The following is a 24,782-nucleotide window of genomic DNA, read 5'->3' on the forward strand; positions in this document are numbered from 1 at the left end:
GACCCCAGAAAAAGGAAGAACTGTTATAAAGTGAGGTTGAAAGATTTTCAAGGGATTCACAGGACACGGGACCCAGACCCTAAACTTGGCCATTTGCGAAAAGAAATTTGGGGCCTTGGAATGGAAAGATGTGATCAAAATAAAATTCAGTTTGAAAATAATTTATCGAAGATTGAAAGCTGCCTGCTTTTATTTATTTTTTATTTATTAATTTCACAGATAGAGATTACAAGTAGGCAGAGAGGCAGTCAGAGAGAGGAGGAAGCAGGCTCCCTGGCAAGCAGAGAGCCCAATGTGGGGCTCGATCCCAGTACCCTAGGATCATGACCTGAGCTGAAGGCAGAGGCTTTAAACCACTGAGCCACCTGGGTGCCCTGAATGCTTCCTGCTTTTAGATAATTGTGTCCTTTTCCAATTTTTAGGAAGACCTGGACAGACGATATAACATGGAGAAAGAGAAACTTTACAAGATCCGTTTGCTACAGGTAAGTAAAAGCAAGAGCAGAAGAACAAGTACACCTACCTGCCTGGGTATCCTGGAGAGAAAAAAAAAGTCTCAGTGTCTAAGAACAATGGATACGAAGGCTGCTATTTGCCAGTCTTCAGTCTGGAGGGGAACTGCGTGGTTTAAGATGTTGACAGTAATGCCTCACATCAGTTCATTACTTACTGTCATCTCGATGGATTTGATCGCGATCCCTGCATGGGGAGTAGGTATTAGCTTCATTTTCTATACGAGGAGATAGACTCCAATCAGTTAAGTACTGTCCGAAGTCAAGCAGCTGGTAAGTGCCAAAGCCAGCCTTCAGGTTCCAATGCTCTTGTCTAGTACTTTTCCTCTAAAACCATGTGCCCATTTTAGTGGTCTTATTTGATAAACTTGGAGGTTTGTGAGAAAGCCATCAAATATGAGGGAAGTAGGTTTTAGAGTTGGTTCCAAAGCTGAAGGCACATAGAGTCATAATTTCATTGCACAATTCCCTGGCACTGGCAGAATGTGACTCACAGAAGCTTGGCAGCCTGGAGTTATCCCATGTTGTTCTTTGCCGTGGGCCTTCTCCCTGTTCTCGGGGAAGAGAAAGCCAGGTTCCGGCGGGAACAGTCAAACTGCTGCAGGGGCTTGTAAGCCCCTCTCTCCTATCTCTGGCTCTTGCTTCCTTTGCTCAGTTGTTTGGTTAAATTCAGTACATCAGATTTGTCCTTGATACAGGGACACTGCTAATCTTTAAAGAAACAGAATTAAATGGAGCCTGGAAAGTATATAGCTTGAAGACTTTGTGACTCTGTGTTTCCTGTATGTATATTCAGTGCTGTGTTAGGCGACAGGAATAGAAAAGGGATGGCCCATCTTCCGGGAGCTGGCTGGCTATTTGAGAACCAAGAGATATCCCTATCCATGCAAGTACAAGGGAGTTGTTATGCAAATTGCCTATCGTGGGCAGCTTCAGACTCTCGATAGAGGGAAGCTACTGTAAAACCATAAGCCTCCTGAGGGCCTGAGCCAGAGAGGGGGCCATGGGCCCAGGCAGACATGAACTGGCACAGGAGAGATTGAGAAACTGGTGCTTGAATTTCTGACTCAGGTGGGTACTTGTATTATTCACTGAGAAAAAGCATTAAAAAAAGAACAGGGTTCAAGGGTTTGTGTGTGTGTGTGTGTGTGTGTGTGTGTGTAGGAGTGTTACTTAGATCTGTTTGTGGCTTTTAAAAGTTGGGCACTCAACCAAATAGAAAGGCTTTTGAGGGGTGAGGGACGTTAGCCTATCTAAATGTTGGTAAGGAGCCAGTAGAAAAGGAAAGGCTACAGATGGCAGTAAAAGCAGTAAGATTCCTGAAACAAACAAACACAATACAGGAGTCAGAGCCTGAGCCCCCAGGGACAGGGGAGCCTTGGCCAACAGGACAAGCACATTTTCCCCTCTGACCAGACCCACAGCGACCCTGCTCTGGGTTTGGTGGGTTTCTCTCCGGGAGGCTTGCATTTCCCCAGTACTTAGAGACCCCCACGTGCTGTTGTGAGCAGGAAGGCCAGCAAGGGAGATGAGGTGGCACAGAAGAAAGGGGATGGTGTGAGAGCCCAGCCACGCCGCACGCCACGCTCTGCCTCCCCAGGTGCCATCAGTGGCCAGTTTGCCTGCTGTACCACACACTCCATGGTAGGGCAGAAGTAGGAGGAACACACCATAAGAGTAAGTTGTTCAAGCGTTTCAGTAGGCTAAGGAATTTGGAATTTATATGGAGGTAGGAGAGTGGTGTCCATTCTCCGTCACCTGGGAGGCCTGCCTTTTCATTCCCGCTCCCCACCTGCTGATGGCGGAGTCAGCTGCTCAAGTCCTCTGCGGCCTGGAGGGATGGCTGAGGGCTGTCCACAGAAGCCCTTCTCACTCGGACTCTTCCATACCTCACCATTCATTTGCTGCCTTCTCTGGTTCTTGTTCATAGCCACACACACACACACACACACACCTTCTCCCTGTATTGCAAAGTGGGAGGAGGGGCCGTCTGAGATGGAGTCCTCAAGCCAATAGCAGATTTTGGGGTGGGGTGTGTGGTTATGCTCAGAAGGAGGTGGGGCAATATTTTGGCTCCCCAGAGAACATGTAAGACCTTTTACCAAATAGCATTGTCTCCCCCTTCCTTTTGCTTTTAGGCTCGAAGAAATCGAGAAATAGCAATTTTGCACCGCAAGATTGACGAAGTCCCCAGCCGAGCTGAGTTAATACAGTATCAGAAGAGATTCATTGAACTCTACCGTCAGAGTAGGTGCAGTGAACACAGTCATGCTCCACACTGGGCCTGGGAGGCACAGGGGGCAAGGGTTCTGTCCTACATGCGTGGGCTAGGGCATGCATCACTCCACATTGAGTCTGGGAGGCACGGGGGGCAAGGGTTCTGTCCCATGTGCGCGGGCTAGGGTGTGCATCAGGGCAGTCAGTGAGAACCACCACCTGCCATCATCAGGCCCCCTGGGCCCTCATTCCGCAGAGCCCACTGCTAAGTGACTCTTAATTTCAGGGGCAGCCCTGGAACACTCTGCCGCCCTCTCTGTGGCCAGATAGAGCTCACTGAGCTCCTAGCTTGATGTTTTGAACCCACCCTCTTCCTGGTCAGCCGTTTGGCCGCTGAGCTCCCCGTCCGCTTTCCAGCCTTACCCAGGACATGAGCACTCCATGATACGGGCCTCTGGATCAGTCCTTGGTCACTGTTGTTCTTGGTGAACCTTCTTGCCCATGTGGTCCTGACTTGGACGGCCCTACGTTCACCCAGTAATCCAAGACTGGGTCTCCCTCAGCTAGAATCAGTGAGCTGGTCCTGTCAGGTTCAGAGTGACCCTCAAAGTTGTCACTGCCACTCTGCTCCCACTGCCACTGTTGTAACTGTTCTTACTTGTGTCAGAGCTCAGCTCAATGACTGTTAGCTGGTCTGAGTCCCTCACCCCCTGTCATGTGCCCTCTCTCTCTGCTGACCAGTCTTCAGGAGCTCTGTGGGCCTCCTTAAGAAAACATTTCTCCTTCTTATCTCCAGAACCTCCCCAGTCTGAGCGGCCTGCCTGGAGCCCGCCTTTCCTTCTCCACGCCCACATTCTGGCTTCCCCAGTCCACACACCACCCCTCCACACACCATGCACTTTGACACACAGCGTAGACCTTGACTCCTCTCGTTATCTGTACCTGGGACCCCTTCCCAACTCTTCAGACCCAGCATATACAAAACTGAATTCAGCCTCCCTACCCTGTTTCTCCTTCTGGTCACAGGGATCACTGTCTAGCACCCCCATTCCCTTAGTCTTCTCTGGCTCTCGCTGCTCTTCTGGTTCTGTATCCAAGTAATGGTCAAGTCCGTTTCTTCTGGAGTGTTGCTGTAGCCACCTTCTCATCACTGCCCGGAGTCTGCACTCTTGTCTGAGAAGTCTTTCCCAAACAGAAATTTGATCACTTTATACTCTTGCTTTAAAAGCGTTAACATGGGGCGCCTGGGTGGCTCAGTGGGTTAAGCCGCTGCCTTCGGCTCAGGTCATGATCTCAGAGTCCTGGGATCGAGTCCCACATCGGGCTCTCTGCTCAGCAGAGAGCCTGCTTCCCTCTCTCTCTCTCTGCCTGCCTCTCCATCTACTTGTGATTTCTTTCTGTCAAATAAATAAATAAAATCTTTAAAAAAATAAAAATAAAAAAAAAAAAATAAAAGCGTTAACATGGAGTAGCTCTCCATAATCATTGGAGCATCTTCAGGTCCTCATGATACTGATCAGTGTCCTGCATCAGTCAGGCCAGCTTCCCCAGCTGTCCCTCAGTGTCTCACCCATCTCGTGAGGACATCTGCCTTTTGGCCTGTGAGCTGTACCCCAAGTCCAGAATGCCACTGCCCTACAATTCTCATTTGGCAGACTCCATCCCTTCTAGAATCCCCCTTAGGGTTTGCCTTGGGCTCTCGGCCTCTCAAACATCCTTCCTGGTTCAGGCCAGAGCAGTGTCCTTACTCAGGTTCGAGTCATGCTTCACTTCATGTCTGCCCCCATCCTGATGTTATATACAGCCTTGAGCTTGGTTCAGGTGGTCTGAGCCAGGTATCAACAGTGGCAGCTTCTCAGCAGAAAATAGTTTCTGCCTTAAGTTCAATTTTTCCCATAATTCTGTATCCCTGCCTACTTTCCAAAAAATTTTTTTTAAAGATTTTATTTATTTGACAGACAGAGATCACAAGTAGGCAGAGAGAGAGGGGGAAACAGGCTCCCTGCTGAACAGAGAGCCCGATGCGGGGCTCGATCCCAGGACCCTGAGACCATGACCCAAGCCAAAGGCAGAGGCTTAACCTGCTGAGCTACCCGGGTGCCCCTACTTTCCAGCTTTTAACAGTAATAATAATCAACAATACCTTGCATCTGTGTATTTCAGAGCAAAATTTGACACATATTCAAGTCCTTTTGATAGCACATTTTTACATCAAAGAAATTTTCAAGGAGTTTTACCAAAATATCTATATCATTTTCATTATTATTATTGTCAAATATCTACAGCCGCAACCCAGTCCTTGATCTGGATAGAGGAAGGGTGACAGGCACATTCCTGAGCAACAAAACTAAAGGTTGATTGGTTTGGTTATGGCAGTGATTTTCAGCCTTGGCTATGTGTTGTAATCACCAGACCCCACCTCCAGAAAATCTCATTTCATTGGTCATGAGATTTTAAAACTCCCCAGACTGTTCCATGTTTTGGCCAGGCTTGACATCTACTGTTCTGAAGTTCTGAGCAAGAATCATGTTTTATGCTGAGTAGTTCATGTAGTGATTTTGTTACAAATTAGACATTTCGATATTGGGAACGCTTTTTTTTTTTTTTTTTAAGATTTTATTTATTTATTTGACAGAGAGAGATCACAAGTAGGCAGAGAGGCAGGCAGAGAGAGAGAGGAGGAAGCAGGCTCCCTGCTGAGCAGAGAGCCCGATGCGGGACTCGATCCCAGGACCCTGAGATCATGACCTGAGCCAAAGGCAGTGGCTTAACCCACTGAGCCACCCAGGCGCCCCTTGGGAACGCTTTTAACTGTTGCCTCAGAACACTTGTATCGGGGTATTTATTTCTGTTACCAAACGTGTACGACAGCATCGCCAGTCTCCACCCCGCTGTGGGAGGACACAGCTATCACTGGTGATAAAATTAAAAGTTGGCCAGTTTGCTTAAAGATTCAGGGTTAAGTGTTAGTGGCAGTCACCCAAGGAAACCACCAGTGCCCATGGCCTGCTGTGCCTCTCTCTCCTCCCCCGACATGTGCTGCTCCAGAAGGAACCTATGTTCAAGGAGCAAAAGCCCCTGGGGAGACAGACCCCACTGTCATCTGGCCAGTGCCTGATCACCATTAAACGTCCAGATCTTTGGTTCCAGCTACGTTGGAGGGCTCAGGTTAGGCCCAAAGCCTGATTGTCAATCCAGGTCATGGATTGCTAAAGAGAAGTCAGAGCAATGAGGAAGGCACATGGCACATGGGCCCAGAGCCATGTGGGGGCCACCCAAGCACCCAGCCACAAAGCAGGAGGATGAGCTGGGGCCGGAACCCTTCCTCCCATTGACCTCATCCCCTGGTGAAGACGGCCCAGACCCAGCCCTGGAATTTGGTGCTTTCCTCCTAAGTCATTCTGTAGGGAAGAGTGAAGAACATGAGGCGGACAGAGGTGTGGAGTCATGTTACAGGAAGGGGTGCTGGGAGCCTGGTAAATAAGACTTTCCCCCCCTAGTTATATGCACAGAAATGGGAAGAATATTCATACTTACCAGGTACATATGCTGCCCTGGGTTAGGCATGTCATTCATCCTGTAGATAATTTGGGGGGCCCCTGCTAAGCATAGGGATTACAAAAAGGAGCAGCACGTTGTGGGTCCTTCTCGTGAGCGATATGGGAAGGAAGGGAAGCCACATGACAGGAGGAGGTGGCATGGGTTTCCTCATCCTTGCCACTCCCCCCTGCCTGACCCAGGACACCTTACCTGAGAAACCTGCCTGTCCCAGGTGCTGCCAGGTTTGTCTAGCCCCTCGTCCCACTTGGGCCAGTCACAAGAGGCCGGCTCCTGCTAGCCCTTGGCAGCTCTGCACAGGCTGGTGTGCACTGGGGCTTCTGCACAGACACCTGAGCACACCGGACTCCTGTGGGCGGGCTTCCTGGGGCAGGGGGTGCTTAGGAGTGTTCTGATCCATTTTCTTAGTTGTGTGTCAATTTCTTTGCATTTACAGTTTCAGCAGTGCACAAAGAAACCAAGCAGTTCTTCACTTTGTATAATACCCTGGATGATAAAAAGGTGTATTTGGAAAAAGAGGTAAGAACCTGTATGAAAAGAAAATAACTTAATCAGATGATCAGAGACCAGGGCTGTTGACCCCTGGAAGGTCAGACAAACTGAGCGGGAGGCCATCAGCGTAAGTGGAAGGAGAGCCTATTGTGCGCCCCATGCTGGGTCACAAAGTTAGAGTGAAAGGGTCACCTCGGAGCTAACGTGGCACGCGCACCTGAGCCTACATGGAACTGGTGGAGCGTGGTTTCGTGGTGCCCTATGAGAAATGACATCTAGAAACAAACACAAGAGGCTCACACAAAGGGGGGCCGGGGGGCCCGGCTTGGCAAAAGTTATGTTTGAGTTTTAAAGGAAGGGAGGAAGTAGCTAAATAAAATGGGGACGGTGGGCTTATTCCGGTTGATGCGGGGAAACTAGCTATTTCGTCATCACCGTTCGCCGAGAGTGAAGAGGCTGCCGCGGACACTGACGCCGCCCTCTGCATCACTCCAGTGCTCGGCATAAATACACTCATGACTCCGGGCTCCCGCCCGTCCAGCAGCAGATGACTGGAGCAGGCCGGCAGGGTGTGCAGCTGTAGTTGAAGGAAGAAGAGAAGGAACAATGCGGTCTTCCACAGGAGTAGCGCAGCGCGGTGGCGACTGTATGCGCTTTCAAGTTGGACAAGTTTAGGGGTTTTTCTGTAAAGAGGGCATTGCACCCGCTTTGTAGGACTATGACGGAGACAGAATGGGAAATGATGGTGAAGGTCCTTGCATCTGGTGACGCCAGGCAGGATATACTAGTCCTGCCCACCCCTCACCTCCAGGTGGGCAGAATCTGTTTCCATTTCATCACTGGGCCAACCCACATTGATTACTCCTCAATAAGAACCATATCACAGGTGCATCTGTGACCTGGCCCCAAATGGAGGCCTGTGTAATTAGTGTCCCCTTTCTGGGCTGTTGTCAGCAAACCAGATCAATCTCTGTCTTCCTAGAGGACACTTCTTGAGGAGGGGCATTGAGTTCTGTTTTTCTCTATATCCGGGGTCTTCCACAGTGATGGGCACATAGCAGGCTCTTAACCTCCTTTTGCTTATAGGTTTTCCTTTTTTTCCTTTTCTTCCTCAGATCAGCCTGCTGAACTCAATTCATGAGAACTTCTCACAGTAAGTACCGGCAGCCTCCTTCCCATCAGTACCTGGGCGTACCCTGCACGGTGCATTCTGCTCACCTCCCTGTGGTAGCAAGTACAAGGGGCGAGACGGGGCTAGACAGGTGGTTTTTACGCTTTCACCCCTACTGCGAAGCGCACCTGCATCTTGCTTTACACAGTCTCAGGGTTCTTGCAAAAATACCGTGATGTTAGAGGGAGTTTGAGAAACACCAAGGAATATCTTGGGGAAAAAAGTAACTCCCAAGTAATTTGTGCCTCACTAGTGTAATCTGTTTTTTTTTTTTTTTTGTCTTGTTAAGATTTGATCAATACCATTAGTTCTTGAGCACGTAGAGATGCTTCACAGTCTAGATAATGAAAAAATCTAATTTTTAAAAAGATTTTTAAATCTAATGATAGATTTTGCTTTTAGGTCACTGTGCATCTTCTAAACAACTTTATTCAGATAGGAATCCTTTTTCTCCAAGAACTATATGGCAAGGCCCACCTGCACCCAAGTCATACCAGCCCTCAAGTGTGCCCAGTGGTCTGCTCACCGTCCAGCAGCCCAGGGCTTGCTGTCTATACAGCAGGCTCCTTTTGCTTCCAGCACAAACCTCTCTTAGCCCCTGAGAGGTGACCAGTAACTAAGATCCGAATGGATTACAAACTCTGGATCTTAAACTTCATTTCTAACTAAAAATCACAGCTCCCTAATAAGATTCAGATTCAGTTAGTGACTTATAGCCCTGTGACATTTCTTTTTTTTTTTTTTTTTTTTAAGATTTTATTTATTTATTTGAGAGAGAGACAGTGAGAGAGAACATGAGTGAGGAGGTCAGAGGGAGAAGCAGACTCCCCATGGAGCTGGGAGCCCGATGTGGGACTCGATCCCGGGACTCCAGGATCATGACCTGAGCTGAAGGCAGTCGTCCAACCAACTGAGCCACCCAGGCGCCCCCCTGTGACATTTCTAAAAAATGGTGACTTCCTCATTATTCCTGATAATTGAGAGACACTGCAGTGTTCGATGGTGCCATGATGAGCTCTGCTCTGTCAGCCATCCTGTGAAAGACTTCTCAGTCCCTATGTCTGTGGGCTTGGATCCTTGTGGTGTCATTCCCAGCACAGAACAGGAAGTGAAGGGGACAGTTTCAGGACACCAGGAAATCCACTCATTTAGCTGCTGCCTTGAGAAACAGGACCAGGTTTCCTGACCGTGTATTTAGGAAAATCTCAGAAGACGTCTGCCAGTCTGGAGCCGTGCCTCCAAATCCTCAGATTTCTAAAAACTAAATGGAAATCATTTTTTAGGCAGTGTATGTCATCATCAAAGTAAGAAATGCTTTTGTTGATTTTAAGAACATTTTGTTTTACTTTACATAAATACATATTACTTAAGCAATTTGTAGAGAAAGTGAGGAAAGAAGATTGATATTCAGTTATGAGATGAGGCTAATTGTCGTGCCTTCCTCGGAGGTTAGATTCCTAACTGCCTCGGACTCGATCCCTCCCCCTTCCTCAGCGTCCCGCATTCTGTTCCTCACTCTGCTGATTGTTCCTTTCAGAGCCATGGCCTCCCCTACTGCCCGGGACCAGTTTTTACGTCAGATGGAACAGATCGTAGAAGGGATTAAGCAGAGCAGAATGAAGGTGAGAGGGCTCGTTTTCTGTAGTGCAGCTGGGATCTCAGCCTGGTTTCAGAAAAGGTCTTGGGAAGAGCAGGCCTCTTCTGCTTGTCTTGAGAATGTGCTCCCAGTCCTGAAGACCCACCTTCAGTGTCCACAGCGTGTGTGCCCAGCGTGCCTCCGACCCTGCAGTGGGCTGTGCCAGCTCCACAGGCTGGTGATTTAAAGGCAGCTCTTAACAGTAGCCCCATGGATTGAACACCCACTATGGGGCAAGCCTGGTGCTAGTCCTTCTAGAAGGTTCCTAAGTGAGTAGTGTTGCCCGCATTGTATAGATGAGGAAACTAACTTTCACCAGCGTCTTCTTTTCTTGCCCACAGTCTCTTCCTCACTGGATCTTTGGTTCCTTTATTTCTGCCATTAGAGATTCATTCCTTAGGATCCTGAGAGCATTTTAGTTTTCAGGAATCCTCTGTAAAAAATGCAAATAATTACCAAACTGAATTCTGAAGTGAGAGGGTGTTATGCCTCAGAAGAGAAGAGAGATATCAGTAAGCATTGTAAGAGTTCCAGAGATAGCCTTACAGAGAATCATTCAGTCTGGGGCCAGCATGGAGTTTATATCACTCTGCAGCTCTGCACTTGGGCCATTTTGACAGCAGTAGGAATTTGATGACTGTCTGGAAATCAGACGTAGCCACAATTTTCTGCTGTTATAACCAGACAGGAACTCACTAATACTCCCACATCTCTTTTGATCCCTTTAAGAACATGGATCACACTGGAATGGTCCTCAGGCATGGCCATGTGACCTTCTGGGGATTCGGCACCTGCTTCTTGAGCTTGGACAGAGTGATATTGGGAGTGACGCCAGAATTCAGACACACAAAGGAAAGAGTGTCTGTGGTACTTGTCATCGTAAAAACCCACGCACAGATGGCCAACCTTCACGCTGCCTATAATTTCATCTCACAAGAGATGAACTAAGGGCAGAAGCTCTTTATATCCCTTCCCCTCTAGAAAAAAAGTAATCTCCCCCTTAGTGACTTCAATAAAATGATGTCAGTGGAGGAAAAAAAAATTACCACTAGTGACAAAACTATTCGGCCCCAAAAATGAAAGCAGTTGTGAGGCAGCACGTGGCCTGCCTTGCACGGGTACACAAACCCAAGTCAGGATGGCCCCTTGATGAACTAGGTAGGGTGTAGCAGAGAAGGAGCACAGAGAGCCCAGCCGACCATAAGCCTTTAACAAGATCACAACGTGGCAGACCTTTCCGCCCTGCCATCATGCCATCATGCTCCTCAGGGAGCGGCTCTTTTTTTTTTTTTTTTTTTTTGAGAATTTAAGAGAGCTGCTGAGTGGGGGTCAGGGAGCGGGAGAGAGAATCTTAAGCAGGTTCCACCCCAGCACAGAGCCTGATATGGGGCTCCATCTTACAACCCTGAGATCATAAACTGAGCTGAAATCAAGAGGCAGTGGCTCAAGCCACCGAGCCACCTGGCAACCTATAGAGCTGCTCTTGTCCATAGTAAAGAACACTGGCAATCGATTTGGGGTTTGTTTCTTTCCCCTTGGCTTCCCCTTCCTGTTTACCAGGAGATGCCTTCCTAGGGAAGGAAGCAGATGTGATCCATTCATCGTCTCCATTCTCCCCAGGCTTCGTGCTGTTGGTACCTCAGTGCTGACCGGTGGAAGAGGCTGCTCTGTGCATCTGCCTCCCCAGCTAGGTGGTGGGGTACAAGATGGTGGGGGGGGCGTGCCCACGGGCAGAGAGAGCTCTCTTCTTCATGTGTGCATCACCAGTGGCAAGCCTGGCACCTGACCCACGGTGGGCTTTCAGGAACTGTTTGCTGAGTGAGTGAATTCGTTCAGTTGACTGCAAAGGCAGTTCTCAAGGAGGGTTCCCTGTCAGGTTTGAATATTGGCACTTCAAATGCAAGAAGGCTGTCTTTGCAGAACAGCATGTGTTTGAATGCAGTCTTTTGATGTATTTGTTTAAAAACCAAAACTCCCTGTATGGATGCCACAGTGGCTCCTGCTCAGAGTCTATGTGGCAGGGAGTCTTTGTCCTCATGGAGCACACACACCCCCAGAATCGGTGGCTGTGGGATGTACACAGAGTGGACCATAGACCAGCAGTGTATACACGCAACAGTGTATGCTACACAGAGGGGCTCCTGAGCGAAGAGAGAGTCACGTAGTGAAAGGCGTTTTATTTTGTTAAAGATTTTATTTATTTGACAGAGAGAGAGAGAGAGCACAAGCAGGGGGAGTGACAAGCAGAGGGAGAGGGAGAAGCGGGCTTCCCGCAGAGCAGGGAGCCCAATGCAGGGCTCGATCCCCATTCCCTGCCATCATGACCCAAGCTGAAGGCAAACACTTAATGACTGAGCCGCCCAGGTGCCCCGCTGGAAGGCATTTGCACCTCATCCCAAGGAGGTGAATCCAGGGAGCAGGTGCTCAGCAGAAGAATCTGGGGTTCCTGATCTAGGGTGTGGGGGTAAGCAAGGAATGGGAACAGTGTGCCTGGGGACGGGCTTCTAGGACAGTGTGAAAATAAAACTCAGACCTAAGAGTCATCTCCTGATTCTGAGGGTGAGGGAGCTCGATCTGCTTGTTATCACTCACATTCTGGGTGTCATGTGAAGACAAAATCTAGTCTCTGTTGAAGAACTACCTTGAACTGAGTGATGTGTCATTCACGTCACAGTTAATGTCATCTGTACCTTGTGACCTGTGATAATATTCTTATTTTGCAACTAGGATACCTGTTATTCCAAAAGATGAAATAACCTGTCCAGGTATACACAGTGAGTGACAGAAGTAGGATTGGAACCCAGGTCTCTCTGTCCTCAAGCTCAGTCCATTTCGGGGTTGCTGTACTACCTTTTGCAGTGAGTCCTGGGGACATTCAAATTAAATTTATTCAAGTTCCCTATTTATATCACTAAAATGTAGTTATTCATGGCCAAATTTTCTGCTGGAGGACAGAGCAGGCAGGAAAGGTCTGGGATCCAACTGCCAGGCTTTGCAACTCAAGGGGTGGTGGCCCAGCAGAGAGGTCCCACCCGCTCAGCAGAAAACGTTCCTAGCAGCTGTGGACATGGGTTACAGGAACCATAGTCATCTGGGCAGCATCAGGAAGTCTTCCGGAAGGGACCAGGGCCGCCTGCTGAGCCAGGGCCAAGTGTAAGATGGCCCTGACCAGCATCTCCAGAGGGGACTGCCTGCCTCCCGGTTAGCAGACTCCAGACGTGGTCACAGGCATGTGACCAGTGTCCATGTGCAGACCTGTGGAAAGAGGGCAGGGGGCTCAGGATCAGGTCACCAGGCGACTTCGGAGCTGGACACATGGTCAGAGTGGTCCAGGCAGATCAGTGGCTCTGTGGGTGGGATAGGCTATGGGGACACCGGGTTGCAGTTCACCAGGTGATGGGCCTGGGGATGCCTGGGATCCTGTCCAGCCAGTGAAGCTTTAATTTGAATTTACTGGGCGGTCCCTTCCAATGCGTACCTCAGAAGCCAGTGAGCCCATCCAATGCACTCGTGAGCACCTGCTGTGAGCCAGGCACCAGCTGCCTCCACAGCTTTCTGCCCTCGCCATCTGCAACGCTCTCGCTTGCTGCTTGAAATCATGCACATACCACTGCCGACTCTGCCCAAATGTCGTCTCCTCAGAGAGCCCTCCCTGGCCCTCCAGCCCGAAGAGGCCGTGCACCCACCCACCTCTGTGCCCCAGCCCTGTCACTGTCTTCACAGTGGTGATCATGAATAGGACTTTGCACATGGAGCTCATTGTGTGAGATGCATGGTTAGCATCAGCCCCTCTAGCTCGCACCCTCCACGGGAACAGTGACATGACCTCGTCACCACCACGTTTAGTCCTCAGGGTGATCACACAATATTTGTTCAAATATTAAGCTGTTCGGTACCTTAGGAAAGTCTCTTTAACCCAAATGCATCCTGTATTTATGAGGTCACTATCCTGGAAACACCCTAAATTTTCCACCAATAGAAAAATGGGTAAAATAGCTGTATGATTGGGAATATTCTTAAAGTTTTTTAGGTTTGTTTTTTTTTTTAAGATTTTATTTATTTATTTGACAGAGATCACAAGTAGGCAGAGAGAGAGTGGAAGAGAAGCAGGCTTCCTGCTGAGCTGAGAGCCCGATGCGGGGCTAGATCCCAGGACCCTGGGGTCATGACCTGAGCTGAAGGCAGATGCTTTAACCCACTGAGCCACCCAGGTGCCCTGAGTTTTTTAGGTTTTGATTGTAGAAAGTGTATAATAGCATGGAAATACTATGAAAATATATGGAAATAATGCATGAAAGCAGACTCAGTTATTTACATAGGAATTCCTCAGCCTCAGCACAGTTAACATTTTGGACCAGATGACACCTTGTCGTGTGAGGGCTGGGCTGCACATTGTAGAAGGTTTAGCGGCATCCCTGGTTCCTAGTGGACCCTCTCCTCTCAGCTGTGGCTACCTAATCCATCCCCAGACACTACCTCATGCTCTTCAGGGGCCAGAATAGCCCCTGGTTGAGAAGCACCAGGCCGTTGATTGTGAAACTGTAGACACACACACACACATGCAAATGGGACAGTTAGTGCCCAGTAATAGAATTGCTGAAGAAATGAGAGAAGCCTCTTTGTAATTTCACCCAAATAAATAGGTCAGTCTCAGAAGTGGTGTGCAGAAAGAGAAATACTGGAAGGAAGTCCATGAAAATATTGGTAATAGTCGCCTTCTGAGTGTTGCCAGCAGCCCTTGGTCACAGTGTGCCCCTTCCTCCCCATTTCCCAAACTATTTCCGCAGATGGAGAAGAAGAAGCAAGAGAACAAGATGCGAAGAGACCAGTTGAATGACCAGTACTTGGAACTGTTAGAAAAGCAGAGGCTGTACTTTAAGACTGTGAAGGAGTTCAAGGAGGTAAGGCGGAGATGGGGCCAGCCACAGAAGGCTGTGGGGGGCGGTGTGTGTGTCTCAAGACGAGCCTTGAAAAACCAGAGCCGTTGCCTGGTTCCCCACTGGTCTGGGGATGGGCCACAGCTGTGTGATCCCACAGTGAAGTACCACATCTACCTAGTTCAGGACTGTGTGGTTCACTGGCCCATTCTCAAGTCTCGAACGTTCTGAGAGACATCACATCTTCATTTTCATTCCCCTAACATTTAGTAAGCATATTAAACCCATAAGAAAGTAGCATCAAAGGCCACCTGGAAACAGCATTCATTACACATTCAGATCTGGAATTTTCCTTCATCCCATCCGAGGTGGGAAAGGGACCTTGAGAAGCCTGTGGGAAGAGTGAACTTTGAGCTGTGCACTTGGGCAGTGGCTAAATCCCCTCACACCTGTTTCCTCAAGGGTGGATTCTGCTGGGTCACATGAGGGATAAAGGCGTCTGCGTCCTATGATGTCCAACACTCAGCTGAATTTTGTCTCCGTCTTCTCTCCCTGCATTTGGGAATGGACCATGCTCCATGGGCTCAGAAAGAAAAGTGTTTGCCCTTTTCTTATGAGATTTTCCAGAAAGGAGACTTCATTTTGTCACTTACTGGGGTATCAGCAACTTCATTTTTAGGAATTCCTTCCCCCTTTCTAACTCAAATCCGTGTGATTTCAGAGAGTGTAGAGATTGCTGAATATAGACAGCTAGAGATGTAGCTTGTATGTATCCTGGTGTTGGGTCTGCAGCATGAAAAGTATGATCTTTTCATACCAAAAATTTTATTTCTGTACATTTTTAAAAATTTGTTTCTCCTTCCCAATTTTTCCTTTTCTACCTCTCCTTTCCTTTTTTTTAAATTTAACTTTTGGGGGCCACAACCCACAGACATTTCAAAATCTTTCACACTTTCCATAAATGTTCTTCCAGCTCCTTCCATGCCTCTGGGGATATATCAGGTTGTTAAACAGACCCACTCCCTGTGTCAAGAAGCTTAATGTTGTGGTTGGGGAGACAGATAGCAAGCTAGAAAACACAAATCCTGGTAAACAAGTAGTAACAAATAACTAACTTCAGTTTTGGCTGGGGGGAGGGGCCCTAACAGAGATGGTGCGATCAGAGAAGGTCTGTCTCAGGTGCGGACTTGGCCATGGGTGCAGCAGGAGACGTAAGCCTGGGCAGCTGGGAGAGTGACTGGGTGAAGTGCTTGGGGTCAGGAGCCCTATGTTGTTAGCAGGGGCTGGAGCTGAAGTTTTGGAAGGGCTAATGAGTGAGCTGAGGGATCAAACAGGACTCACTGCTCCCCAGCAGAACTTTTTTTTCCCCTTTAATGCAAATAATTCAGAAAGAGAAAAGGCCCAGCAGGGAGGAATGAAATGTTGCTTGGGCAAGCCAGCATTGCCCTTTTGACAACAGAAACAGAAAACAGATAAGTTGAGGAGGATAAATATAAGCTGTCCAAATCAAAGCACATAAAAGCAAAATGGACAAGCTCATTCTCGTACTCCGCGCTCTCAGGACTGAGATGACCTCCTAAGGCAGCAGTTCCTTCAGGGATGGTAAGCATCGGACCTTCTGTGTTCCTGTCTCCCTGGGCGCAGAGCCTCTTGCACCAGGGAGCACGAGGGGGTGCCTCCAAGCCGCTGAGACCCCCGAGACCGTGTGCCTGCCTGTGCCATTTTCCTCCATCCAAAACAAGTCAGGGGAAAAAGAGAAAGGGGAGTGTGTGTTCTTCAGACAACTAAATAGATTTCATTTAAGGGACTCACCTTTATAAAACAAAAAACCAGCCTATTTTCTTGGTTTTTGACATGAAAGTGATAATATTTACTACTTTTTTCTTTTTTAACATTTTACCTGGCAAAGATTTAAAATTAGCAACTGCGTGTCAGTGTTCCGAAATCTTGAACTTCTTCCACCCGCTCGTCTGAGGTGACGTGGCCCCTCTTGGGGCCGCCGCAGCTTGAGGAAGAAGAGGCAGCAGAGGCTTGCAGCTCCCTGGTTTCCGCTCCTTCAGCCCTAGTGGTGCTGCTCTTTCACCAGAGAGAGGGCAGTTACCTGATAAGATCTCCTGTGTGGTGGAAGATCCATCTGAAGGAGCAGACCTTCGTCCCACTCTCTTCTTCCAGAACCCTCTCTGTTCTGCTCTCTGTCCTTGCCTCTCCCCTGCCTGCCTGGTCTCCGCTGGGTTCCCCGTGCCCACCGTTTCCCAGTCTCTGGTGCTCGTGCCAGCAGCCGCACGCAGAGCACAACCGCAGCATCCAGAGCCCGGCCCTGGCCACCTCCATCGTGCCCTTCATTGGGTTTTTGTCCTGCATGCTCACTGAGCCGCGATGGCGCCCCCCCCCCCATCCTGAGCCCCAGCCTCCTCTGGTGTCACAACACTGGTTACAGACATCCGGTGATGTCTGAGTCTCCGTGGGCTTGCTTGTCGCAGCCGGGTTTGCTGACAGCAAGTCTGCCAGGGAACAACACATACTCTGAAATCTCTTCAGCTGCTGTGTCACATTAATTAGCCATGCCTCTAAACCACAATCTCTCTTAAGGTCACGAAAACAAGCTTTAAATTCTAGCCTCGCACTGACGAATGCAGGCCGTGCATTTTCATGAAGCTGACTTTGAGTACAGTTTCGAGGGGGCTGACCTTCCATGTCCGGCACGTGGTGGGCCGCATGCCATCTTTAGTAGGAGAGAAACAGAGGCAAGGAGGTTGTTTCCCTTCTCTTCTGGAAGGAAATGCCAAAAGGACCCATTCTGCATTTGCTTTGAACAGGTGGACAGTATCATTCTGTAGCTTCCCCAAAGGCCTCCAGTAGATTGCATGAGACTTCGTCAGCGCTCACACATAGCAAGTGACGGGAGGACACCCGTCCTGAATGTTCCGGCATCATGTCGGCGTCTTGTGCATACCCTGGCCCCTGCTGAGGACGCTACGTGCAGCAGACACTGCTGAGTTGTTTTGCCTCATTTAGAAGTGAAAGTGGGTGACACCTGAATGTATTTATTCATGGCTTTGTTATCTTTTTTATTACGGAAATTTTCAAAAATTACACAGAAGTAGAGAGATTCATAATAGTATGACTCTCTGCCTGTTCTTCCATCTTTACCCTCACACCAGCACTTTGTTCTTGGCTAAAGCTTTTCTCCCCAAGCAAATCTCAGTAACTCATTGTATTTTATTTTCAGTAACTCCTTTTAAAGAGGAAAACTTTCTTCTCTAGTAAAACAAATGTTACTAAAGGTCTTTCTCTTCCCGCACCCCAGGACCAGTGAACTGCCTCCCGCTCCAGGAACCTGCAGTCAGAAAGTGTCAGAGTGCCTTGCTTCTGACAGTAATTCAGCCTTACCCCCGGCCCAGAGCCCAGCCCTGAGGAGAAGGCTAAGTACCTGCACATGAACTGGCACTTAGTAAAAACAGGGTCCCCACAGCCATGAGCTGTGATACTGCCAGAAAGAACCAAGGGCCTGCAGAGATCTGGGAGCACCTGGCTAGGACCAGGGAGATGGAAATGTTGACTTTGGGGGTCTTGGATTGCAGAGGGCTCAAGGGTAGAAGAATTTCTTCCACACTAAGGGCCTCTCCAGGGGAGCATGGCTTCTGGACACCTGGCCTCACTCTCAGGCTGGGCCCCTCCAGCTTGCCTCTCCAGGCCCTTCCTGCTAACATGTTCACTTCTCAGTTTAAAGCCAGCTCCTGGTGACGGGGCCCAAGGATGGAGGGGACAGTGAGTGCCAGCAGATGGAGGTATCCTGAGTTGTCAAGGCCAGTGGGAACAAGAGGGAAGGAGCATGCGTAGTGAGCAGCTCTGGGTCATGTTTGAAGAGGCAGATACAGAGTGATGCAGATGTGACATCAGGTTCCACACTCAGGGCTGTGACCAGTGACCTCCCTCAGTACACACAGTCATGGATCTCATACAGCTTATTTGTAAAAGAGGAGGGTCCCTCAGTGCATGTCTCTCTCCCAGTCTTCTGTGAGTTTGTTTTCTTAAAGCTAAGGATGTACCCAGTCTTCGCTGTTGTCAGGGTGAGAATTTGGCCATGTGCTCTGCTTGCTGTGTGAACTAGGTTTGCCTTTCATCACTGCTTCAGCTGCGGGCTCCCAGTACCTTCCCCTTCCTTCGTTACCACAGTGGTCCAGGATTGGCGCTTAAGTGTCTGCTGGCTGCTTCTGGCCCCTTGAGAGCTACAGGGGTTCCATGAAGTCTTTTGGAAGGACAGTGCCTAATCCTCACCCCGCTCTCAGTCTGACAGTCCAGAAGCCAGTTGTCGTTACAGTAATTTTGGCACCGGAGGCCAGGTGAACCCGTCCCGGCCGCTCCACAGTGCTGGTGGCAGCGTGCACAGGGCCCAGTCTAGTTGGCCCGTCGCTGTGTCTCCGGGTACTAGGGAAAGCTAATGGACACATTCTCTGTTTCCTCTCCAGGAGGGCCGCAAGAATGAGGTGCTGCTGTCCAAGATGAGAGCCAAGGCCTCTTGAAGATTCCCAGACATCACCATATGTCATCGATTTTTTTTTTAACGCCATTTATCAACTGCAAGATGGTGAAGATAGTTCTGAACACTACAGTAGAGAGATGCAGGGGCCGTGATCGCAGCACCAGGATATTTTCTTTCTCCCATTTGCTTCCATTTCATCTCTCTGTTGTTGACGGAACCAGACGGTGCAGACACGGTAGCTTGGAGAACACCCGTCATCCTATGAAGAAATGCAGGCAGTATCTGTTCTGTGTCGGGTCAGCTTGAATTTCTCCAGTAACATTGCACATATGAAGGTACCTGTATCTGTGTGGACTCTGAATAAAAAGGAATTCACTTGTTCAGCAGATGTTAATTGAGCAACCATTGAGAAGTAGGCACTGAGGGAGACAGAAGTATAAAATCCAGGCCCTGCGCCTCGGGCAGCCAGCCAGTGGCCCAGGGAGCAGAAACAGCCCATTTGACCCAGAGCTCAGCTCAGTCACCTGAGGTTTTTTGGTTCTTTTTTTTTTTTTTTTTTTTTTTTTTTTTTTTTTTTAGTAAGCAAAGGCTTTTAGCTGAATGACCAGCCCACGTGAATATGGTCACGTGGGCCCTTTGCTTACCCTTGGTGCCTTTTGTTCCTGGCTCCTCGAGGTGCCAGCCAGCAGTCTTAATGGTGTAGCCGCAAGAATGAAAGCTCAGTGGCTGAATTCTTACACATGACTCAAGTTTATTTCACCAAAAATTGAAAACAGGGGCCTCATATTGAGGACCTCGTAAACAAGAAGGACACCTTAATCTGCCCTGTTTCTCACATGAGTCCCAGCCAGACGTGGTGCGCCCCTCTTCATTAGGCACACATGCCAGGAGCTCCATGTATGGACAGGTCCTGGGCCAAGCAACGAGATGAGACACACACCATCCACTGGGCTCCAGGGATTGCATGATAAATGCTGTGAGCAGAAAGCAGAGGGCATTGGAGGAGGAAGAACAGTGAGGCACACAGAGATCCAGGAGACTTCGTGGGGGAGGCAGTACTGGGACTAGAGCAGAACGGGGAGTTGCATTTTAACAGGCGGAGATAGGTGGGAAGGCCACTTTGGATAAATATGAATGTAATTAGAAACTTGAAAGGGTGCAGGGAGAGTACAAGGTGCTTGTTGGGCAAGGAGTGGAGGGGCCTGTCTCTGCAGGAACGGCCGGCTGGGACCAGCCTTCAGGACCAGGGGAGGTGGGGGCTTGAAGGCAGGCAGAGCAGTAGACTCTGTCCTCCAGAAATGAGCAGTCAGGACCAGATGGGGAGCCCCTCCTTTCGTGGCTGTCAGGGATCCGGCAGCCCAGCCGTGTCCAGTGAACCCTGGCACGAGGTGGACATTTCATTCTGCGTGCTTGCACACGTGCTTGTCAGCGGGCTCGAACGTGACACATAGAAGCTTATACAGGGAGGCAGCTGGGGTGTTCAGTGCAGTCACAGGAACAGCATATCCATTCTTAGTTCTCTGAGATGTGCAGTAAGCAAATCTGATGTGCACAGACCTTTAAAAATCCCTTGCTGGATTAGCAGCAGGCACTGGTTTCTGTGGTCAGGCAGCAAGGCCTGTCTAGCTCCCAGAGCTGTGGAAGTAGCAGGTCCCAAGGTGATGCTCCCCTGTGCCAAGTGTGCCCTTCCTGGGCCCTGTACGTCTCCCCTCAGTGGCTCCCACGGGGCTGCTGTCAGCTGCAGGTTGATTTTTGAAACGGCCCCAGGCAGTTGAAGCCAGTGACAGCCAGAAAGCAGGTGGCCCTCTGAGGGCTGGGGAGGGGGCAGCTGTTTGCCAATTATTTCAGGTTTGGGGAAACATCTGTGTTTTCGTGTTGAGAAGCTCATGGACCCACTCCCTAGCCTTGTTTTGAGCCGTTATGAAATTGTCTATTTGTCCAGAGGTGGTAGGGAGGAGAGTAGGTTATATTCTGGGGTTCGGTAGCCCACCTCTGCTGTCAGGGCAAATACGGCATGACGAATCCAAAGCTACTAATTAATAACCATTTAGGGACATTTATTGGGCTGTGTTTCCAAAGAATTTCATTTTGATTTGGTTTTGCTATAGGGAGGGATCAGATTTCCTTTCCCCTTTTAACCCACAAGGCCTAATACAGACAAGTTCGTTCCCATTCCTTGGACACATCTTGATTAGACTGCAGGAGCCGGATTAGAAAAGTCTGTGTTTGCTTTAGGTGACCCACAGAGTGGATGGTGTCTTTGTGAGGAATTAGGACCATAAGCATGCCTTACAGTCAGGCCTTAGAGGCCAGTGTGATGCCCTGAGGCCCCTTCATTTCAGAAGCCCCTCAGGAGAGTTCCTTCCGGGACATCTCGTGGGCCCAGAGTATGACTGGGTATTGTGCTAAGCCCACAGACTTTTCTGGAGTTTAAAAAAAGGGGGGGGGGGCAGCAGGAAACATGCTTAAGTTACTTATATGAAATGTGTGCTTCTGGAGGAATGAGGCTTCCCCAGGAAGCATTCTGTTGCCCCTGTTCAGTCAGAGCCATAAGCTTGCTGTCCGGGTGCCCTGGTATTCTTCGCCAGCCTCAGGTGGAGCGCCGTCCTCCCTGACAGACATCTCGTGGAGTACATGGCTGCCTTGGTATAAACCGAAGTCAGAGCTACTGAGCAGTACAAACCAGAGGGCCACGAGGTATATGCGGAGACATTGAGACATGTTCCTTATTGTCCTCTGCCTGGGTTCGGTCTCTTGGGTCCCTGGGGTCAGCTCAAATGAGGGAGGTGTCAAATGTTTGAGAATGCTGCCAAGGTGACATGTCGGGGTCTGTTTCCTTTTTGAACAGAGCAAATTCCAGGTTTGCCAGGCCGAAGTTCTTGTTAGAGTCTCGAGTGTATGGTTCTCACTGGGTTCTGGTCCGTTGCCCATATTCTGTGGGTAGCCAGGGCCTGCCAGTGTCTGCTAAAGCAGGACCAGAAGGCCGAGGGGCTGGGACAGATAGCAGGCCTTTCTCGGGCTGGGGAAACACTCCTTGACAAACAGCGTAGCTCTTGGGACCCTCTGAAACCAGGAGCAGAGGACGGGGATGGCCCCAGGCAGCCCTCTACTACCTCACCAAGCGCCATCCCCATGACCTCAGGCTGACTGTCGCTGGCCCTGATCACGTCTGTAGTGACCAGAGCAGGCCTGCCAGCAGAGGTTTGGACTGCAAGCAGTGGCCTGTAAAGCAGGCCACCTTGATTCCTGCACCCCAGGCGTGGCCTGGTCATGCCCTCTCTGCATGTGACTGATGATCAGTGTAGAGGGAAGCAGCCATTCGAGCGATAAACTGTAACAGGTACTTTGCCTGAGCCTGAGAGGTGGAGTTGGCTTGAAGCTTGCTTCAGGGAAGAACGTTGAGGAAGCGCTTTATGCTTTCCTTGGGTTTGATGTTGGCTTCAGGGTACAAGCCCTTACCACACAGCAGTCTGGCAAAGAGCCCCAGCAAGGTGAGGTACTTGCTGGCCATCTGTGTGGCCACACAATAGTCAGGTGGGGCACCTTATATGAGGCATCCTCAGAGCCCCCACAATTCCCACGCCTTCTCTCAGTGCTTTTCCCCAAGTCCAGAGCCTTTCTTCCAACAGCACATGGCGACAGGCTGAAAAACACTATGTAAAAAAATCCTGTTGTCATGGTGCCCACTCTCCTCACGATAAACGTGTAGAGGCTTTGAGGGGATCTAGTAGCTGGCCTATGACTCATGTGACATTGTGGGGAATACTGTGGGTTTTCCGCATCAGCCTTATACTCGTTCCTCAGACGCGCCAAGCTCATAACCTGCCCGTGGCTGTTGTCCTTGCTGCTGCCTCTGCCTCTGCCTGGACCGCCATCCGTCCAAGGCTCTGGCAGTGGCTTTCCTAATCTGCTCTAGACCCATTCAGTGGTGGCCTGCAGCACCAATCACCTTCTGCACTTTCCCCTGCTGTCTCTCTTGGTGGCACAGGCTACTTACTATTTGATCTCAGTCCTTTGTGAAGTCTGCTGCGTGCCCACCCCCCAGAGTGGGAGAAAGCAGGAACCTTGCAGTCTCCCAGAGTCTTGCTCAGGCTCATGGCCAGGAAATCCTGGCGGAAAAAAAATAGCTTCTCTAAATTGTGACTTTGTATCCCTGTATTAGCAGAGTTTAGAATGAAACTTGGCATCTAACTGATGCTCCGTTTGCATACAGGTGGGCAGTTTCACTCGGCAGCTTGTGAGGATCTCCTAGAGTGTCTTTGTCAGACTCCAGCCTCGTCGGAATGACAGAGGTGTCAGAGGTCTAAGACCTTTCAAAGCAATTACCTTTCATGTGGGTTTTTTCTCCCCAGATGGGGAAGGAGAAAGGGAACACACCGGTGTCAGGGACTATGAGGTCATGAGTCTATTTGGTTCAAAGTATGTCATGAACCTAATGGTCACTTGACTAGTTGACGTGACTCGGCCACATGAAACCAGGAAGTGGGGAGCAGCACTGGGATGCGGTGTTGGTAGAAGTACGAACTGTGCAGACCCGTGGTCGAACAATATCTCTGAACAGTGCCCAGACTTCTTGAGCCGGCAATGCTACTTCTGGGAATCTTCCCCACGTACAGGGATTTTCATGCAGCATTATTTGTAATAGCAAAAAGTCGGAAACTACCACCAACATAGGGCAAGGGATAAGAAAATCATGGTGAATCCGTGCAACGGGCTCTTAAATTTAGAAGAACGGAGTCACTCTGCATGTACTGCCGTGGGATGATCCCTAAGGCACATGGTAAAGTAGGGGACAAGAGGCTCTTGGTATGCTAGTGTTTGTTTTTGAAAAGGGGGAAAGGGTGGAGAAAAATGCGTGTCGATGGGCATACACACGTGTGGTGCAAACATGCACATCTGACTACAGATCTTCTGGCGTATGCCTAGACTATCTCTGGGAGGACACACAGGAACCTGACGGCTTCAGTTGCCTCTGGGAAGAGGGGTGGGAATTGCTTTTCACTGTATACCTTTTGTACCTTTTGAATTTTATACCATGTACATGTATTATCTATTCAAAAAATAAAAGTTTTTAAATCTTAACTTGAGTTCATTTTCTACCAATCAGAAACATGCTAGAAGATTCATGTTTCGTAAATCTGCTTTCCTTAGGAAAAATAATTAACCTCTCCCTTTCTGGGTTTTGGGAAAAATAGGGAAGTGGAAAGGGGGCTCGCCTCTTCTGACAGAGCAGCTCTAGGGAGAGGAAGCAGTGACGGGAAGGGGGCAGTGGACTGTCAGGCAGTTTCCCCTCTGTTGGTTTGCCCCTCTCTCACCACAGTCACAGCACCACCCCTGTTCCTCTGGTTTTGGGGGTGCAAAAGATGGAGGCAGTACCCCTGAGCCAAAGAGACATTGCTGCTGGTGTCCGCACAAGATGCGTTAGGAGAGCTTCTCTTCTTGCACGTTGTTGGGGAAGGATGAGGTGTCTGGAGCAGCCGTAACCATTTTGAGACCAGGAGAAGACACATCCCGACATGCAGAGCTTTGGGCAGAGAGAAAAGACAGGGAGAGCCTGGTTCCCTGAAGGTATGATGAGCCTCTTGAACCAACCCAGGGGCCCCGCACCCCCATATTCCTTGTTCCATGAGAAAAATAAATCCCTGACAGATTCTTCATTCAACCAACAAATATTTGAGCTTCTGTTGTGGGTCAGGCCCTGGGAGTACAGCTGTGAGCAAAGCAGACAGAAGAACTTGCCTTCGCTACACTCTAGCGGGGAAGACATACAAGCAAGGTGAGACCATGTAAGCTACAGCGCTTGTTGCTTCAGCGTGCTGATTAAGGGAGAAGGATC

At 49.4% G+C, this 24,782-nt stretch overlaps 1 protein-coding gene across 3 annotated transcripts in view; it reads left to right on the forward strand.

The window, feature by feature from the left end:
• CCDC93 (coiled-coil domain containing 93) overlaps positions 1 to 24,028 on the forward strand; it is a 91,721-nt gene extending 67,693 nt beyond the window's left edge. For 2 of the 3 annotated variants that reach the window (XM_004759746.3, XM_004759747.3), the window contains exons 18-24: positions 423 to 485; positions 2,651 to 2,759; positions 6,724 to 6,806; positions 7,895 to 7,932; positions 9,488 to 9,572; positions 14,374 to 14,487; positions 18,933 to 24,028. In XM_004759746.3, coding sequence (XP_004759803.2) covers positions 423 to 485; positions 2,651 to 2,759; positions 6,724 to 6,806; positions 7,895 to 7,932; positions 9,488 to 9,572; positions 14,374 to 14,487; positions 18,933 to 18,986 — 546 coding nt within the window. In that variant the 3' untranslated portion in view covers positions 18,987 to 24,028. Of the gene's footprint in view, positions 1 to 422; positions 486 to 2,650; positions 2,764 to 6,723; positions 6,807 to 7,894; positions 7,933 to 9,487; positions 9,573 to 14,373; positions 14,488 to 18,932 lie in introns of those variants that run through there. The other variant, XR_006602433.1, reaches the window with a different exon arrangement.
• The last annotated feature ends 754 nt before the right edge of the window (positions 24,029 to 24,782 follow it).

Source organism: Mustela putorius, unplaced genomic scaffold, assembly GCF_011764305.1.
Source record: "Mustela putorius furo isolate JIRA1106 unplaced genomic scaffold, ASM1176430v1.1 tig00003867_pilon_pilon_pilon, whole genome shotgun sequence".
NCBI lineage: Eukaryota > Metazoa > Chordata > Mammalia > Carnivora > Mustelidae > Mustela > Mustela putorius.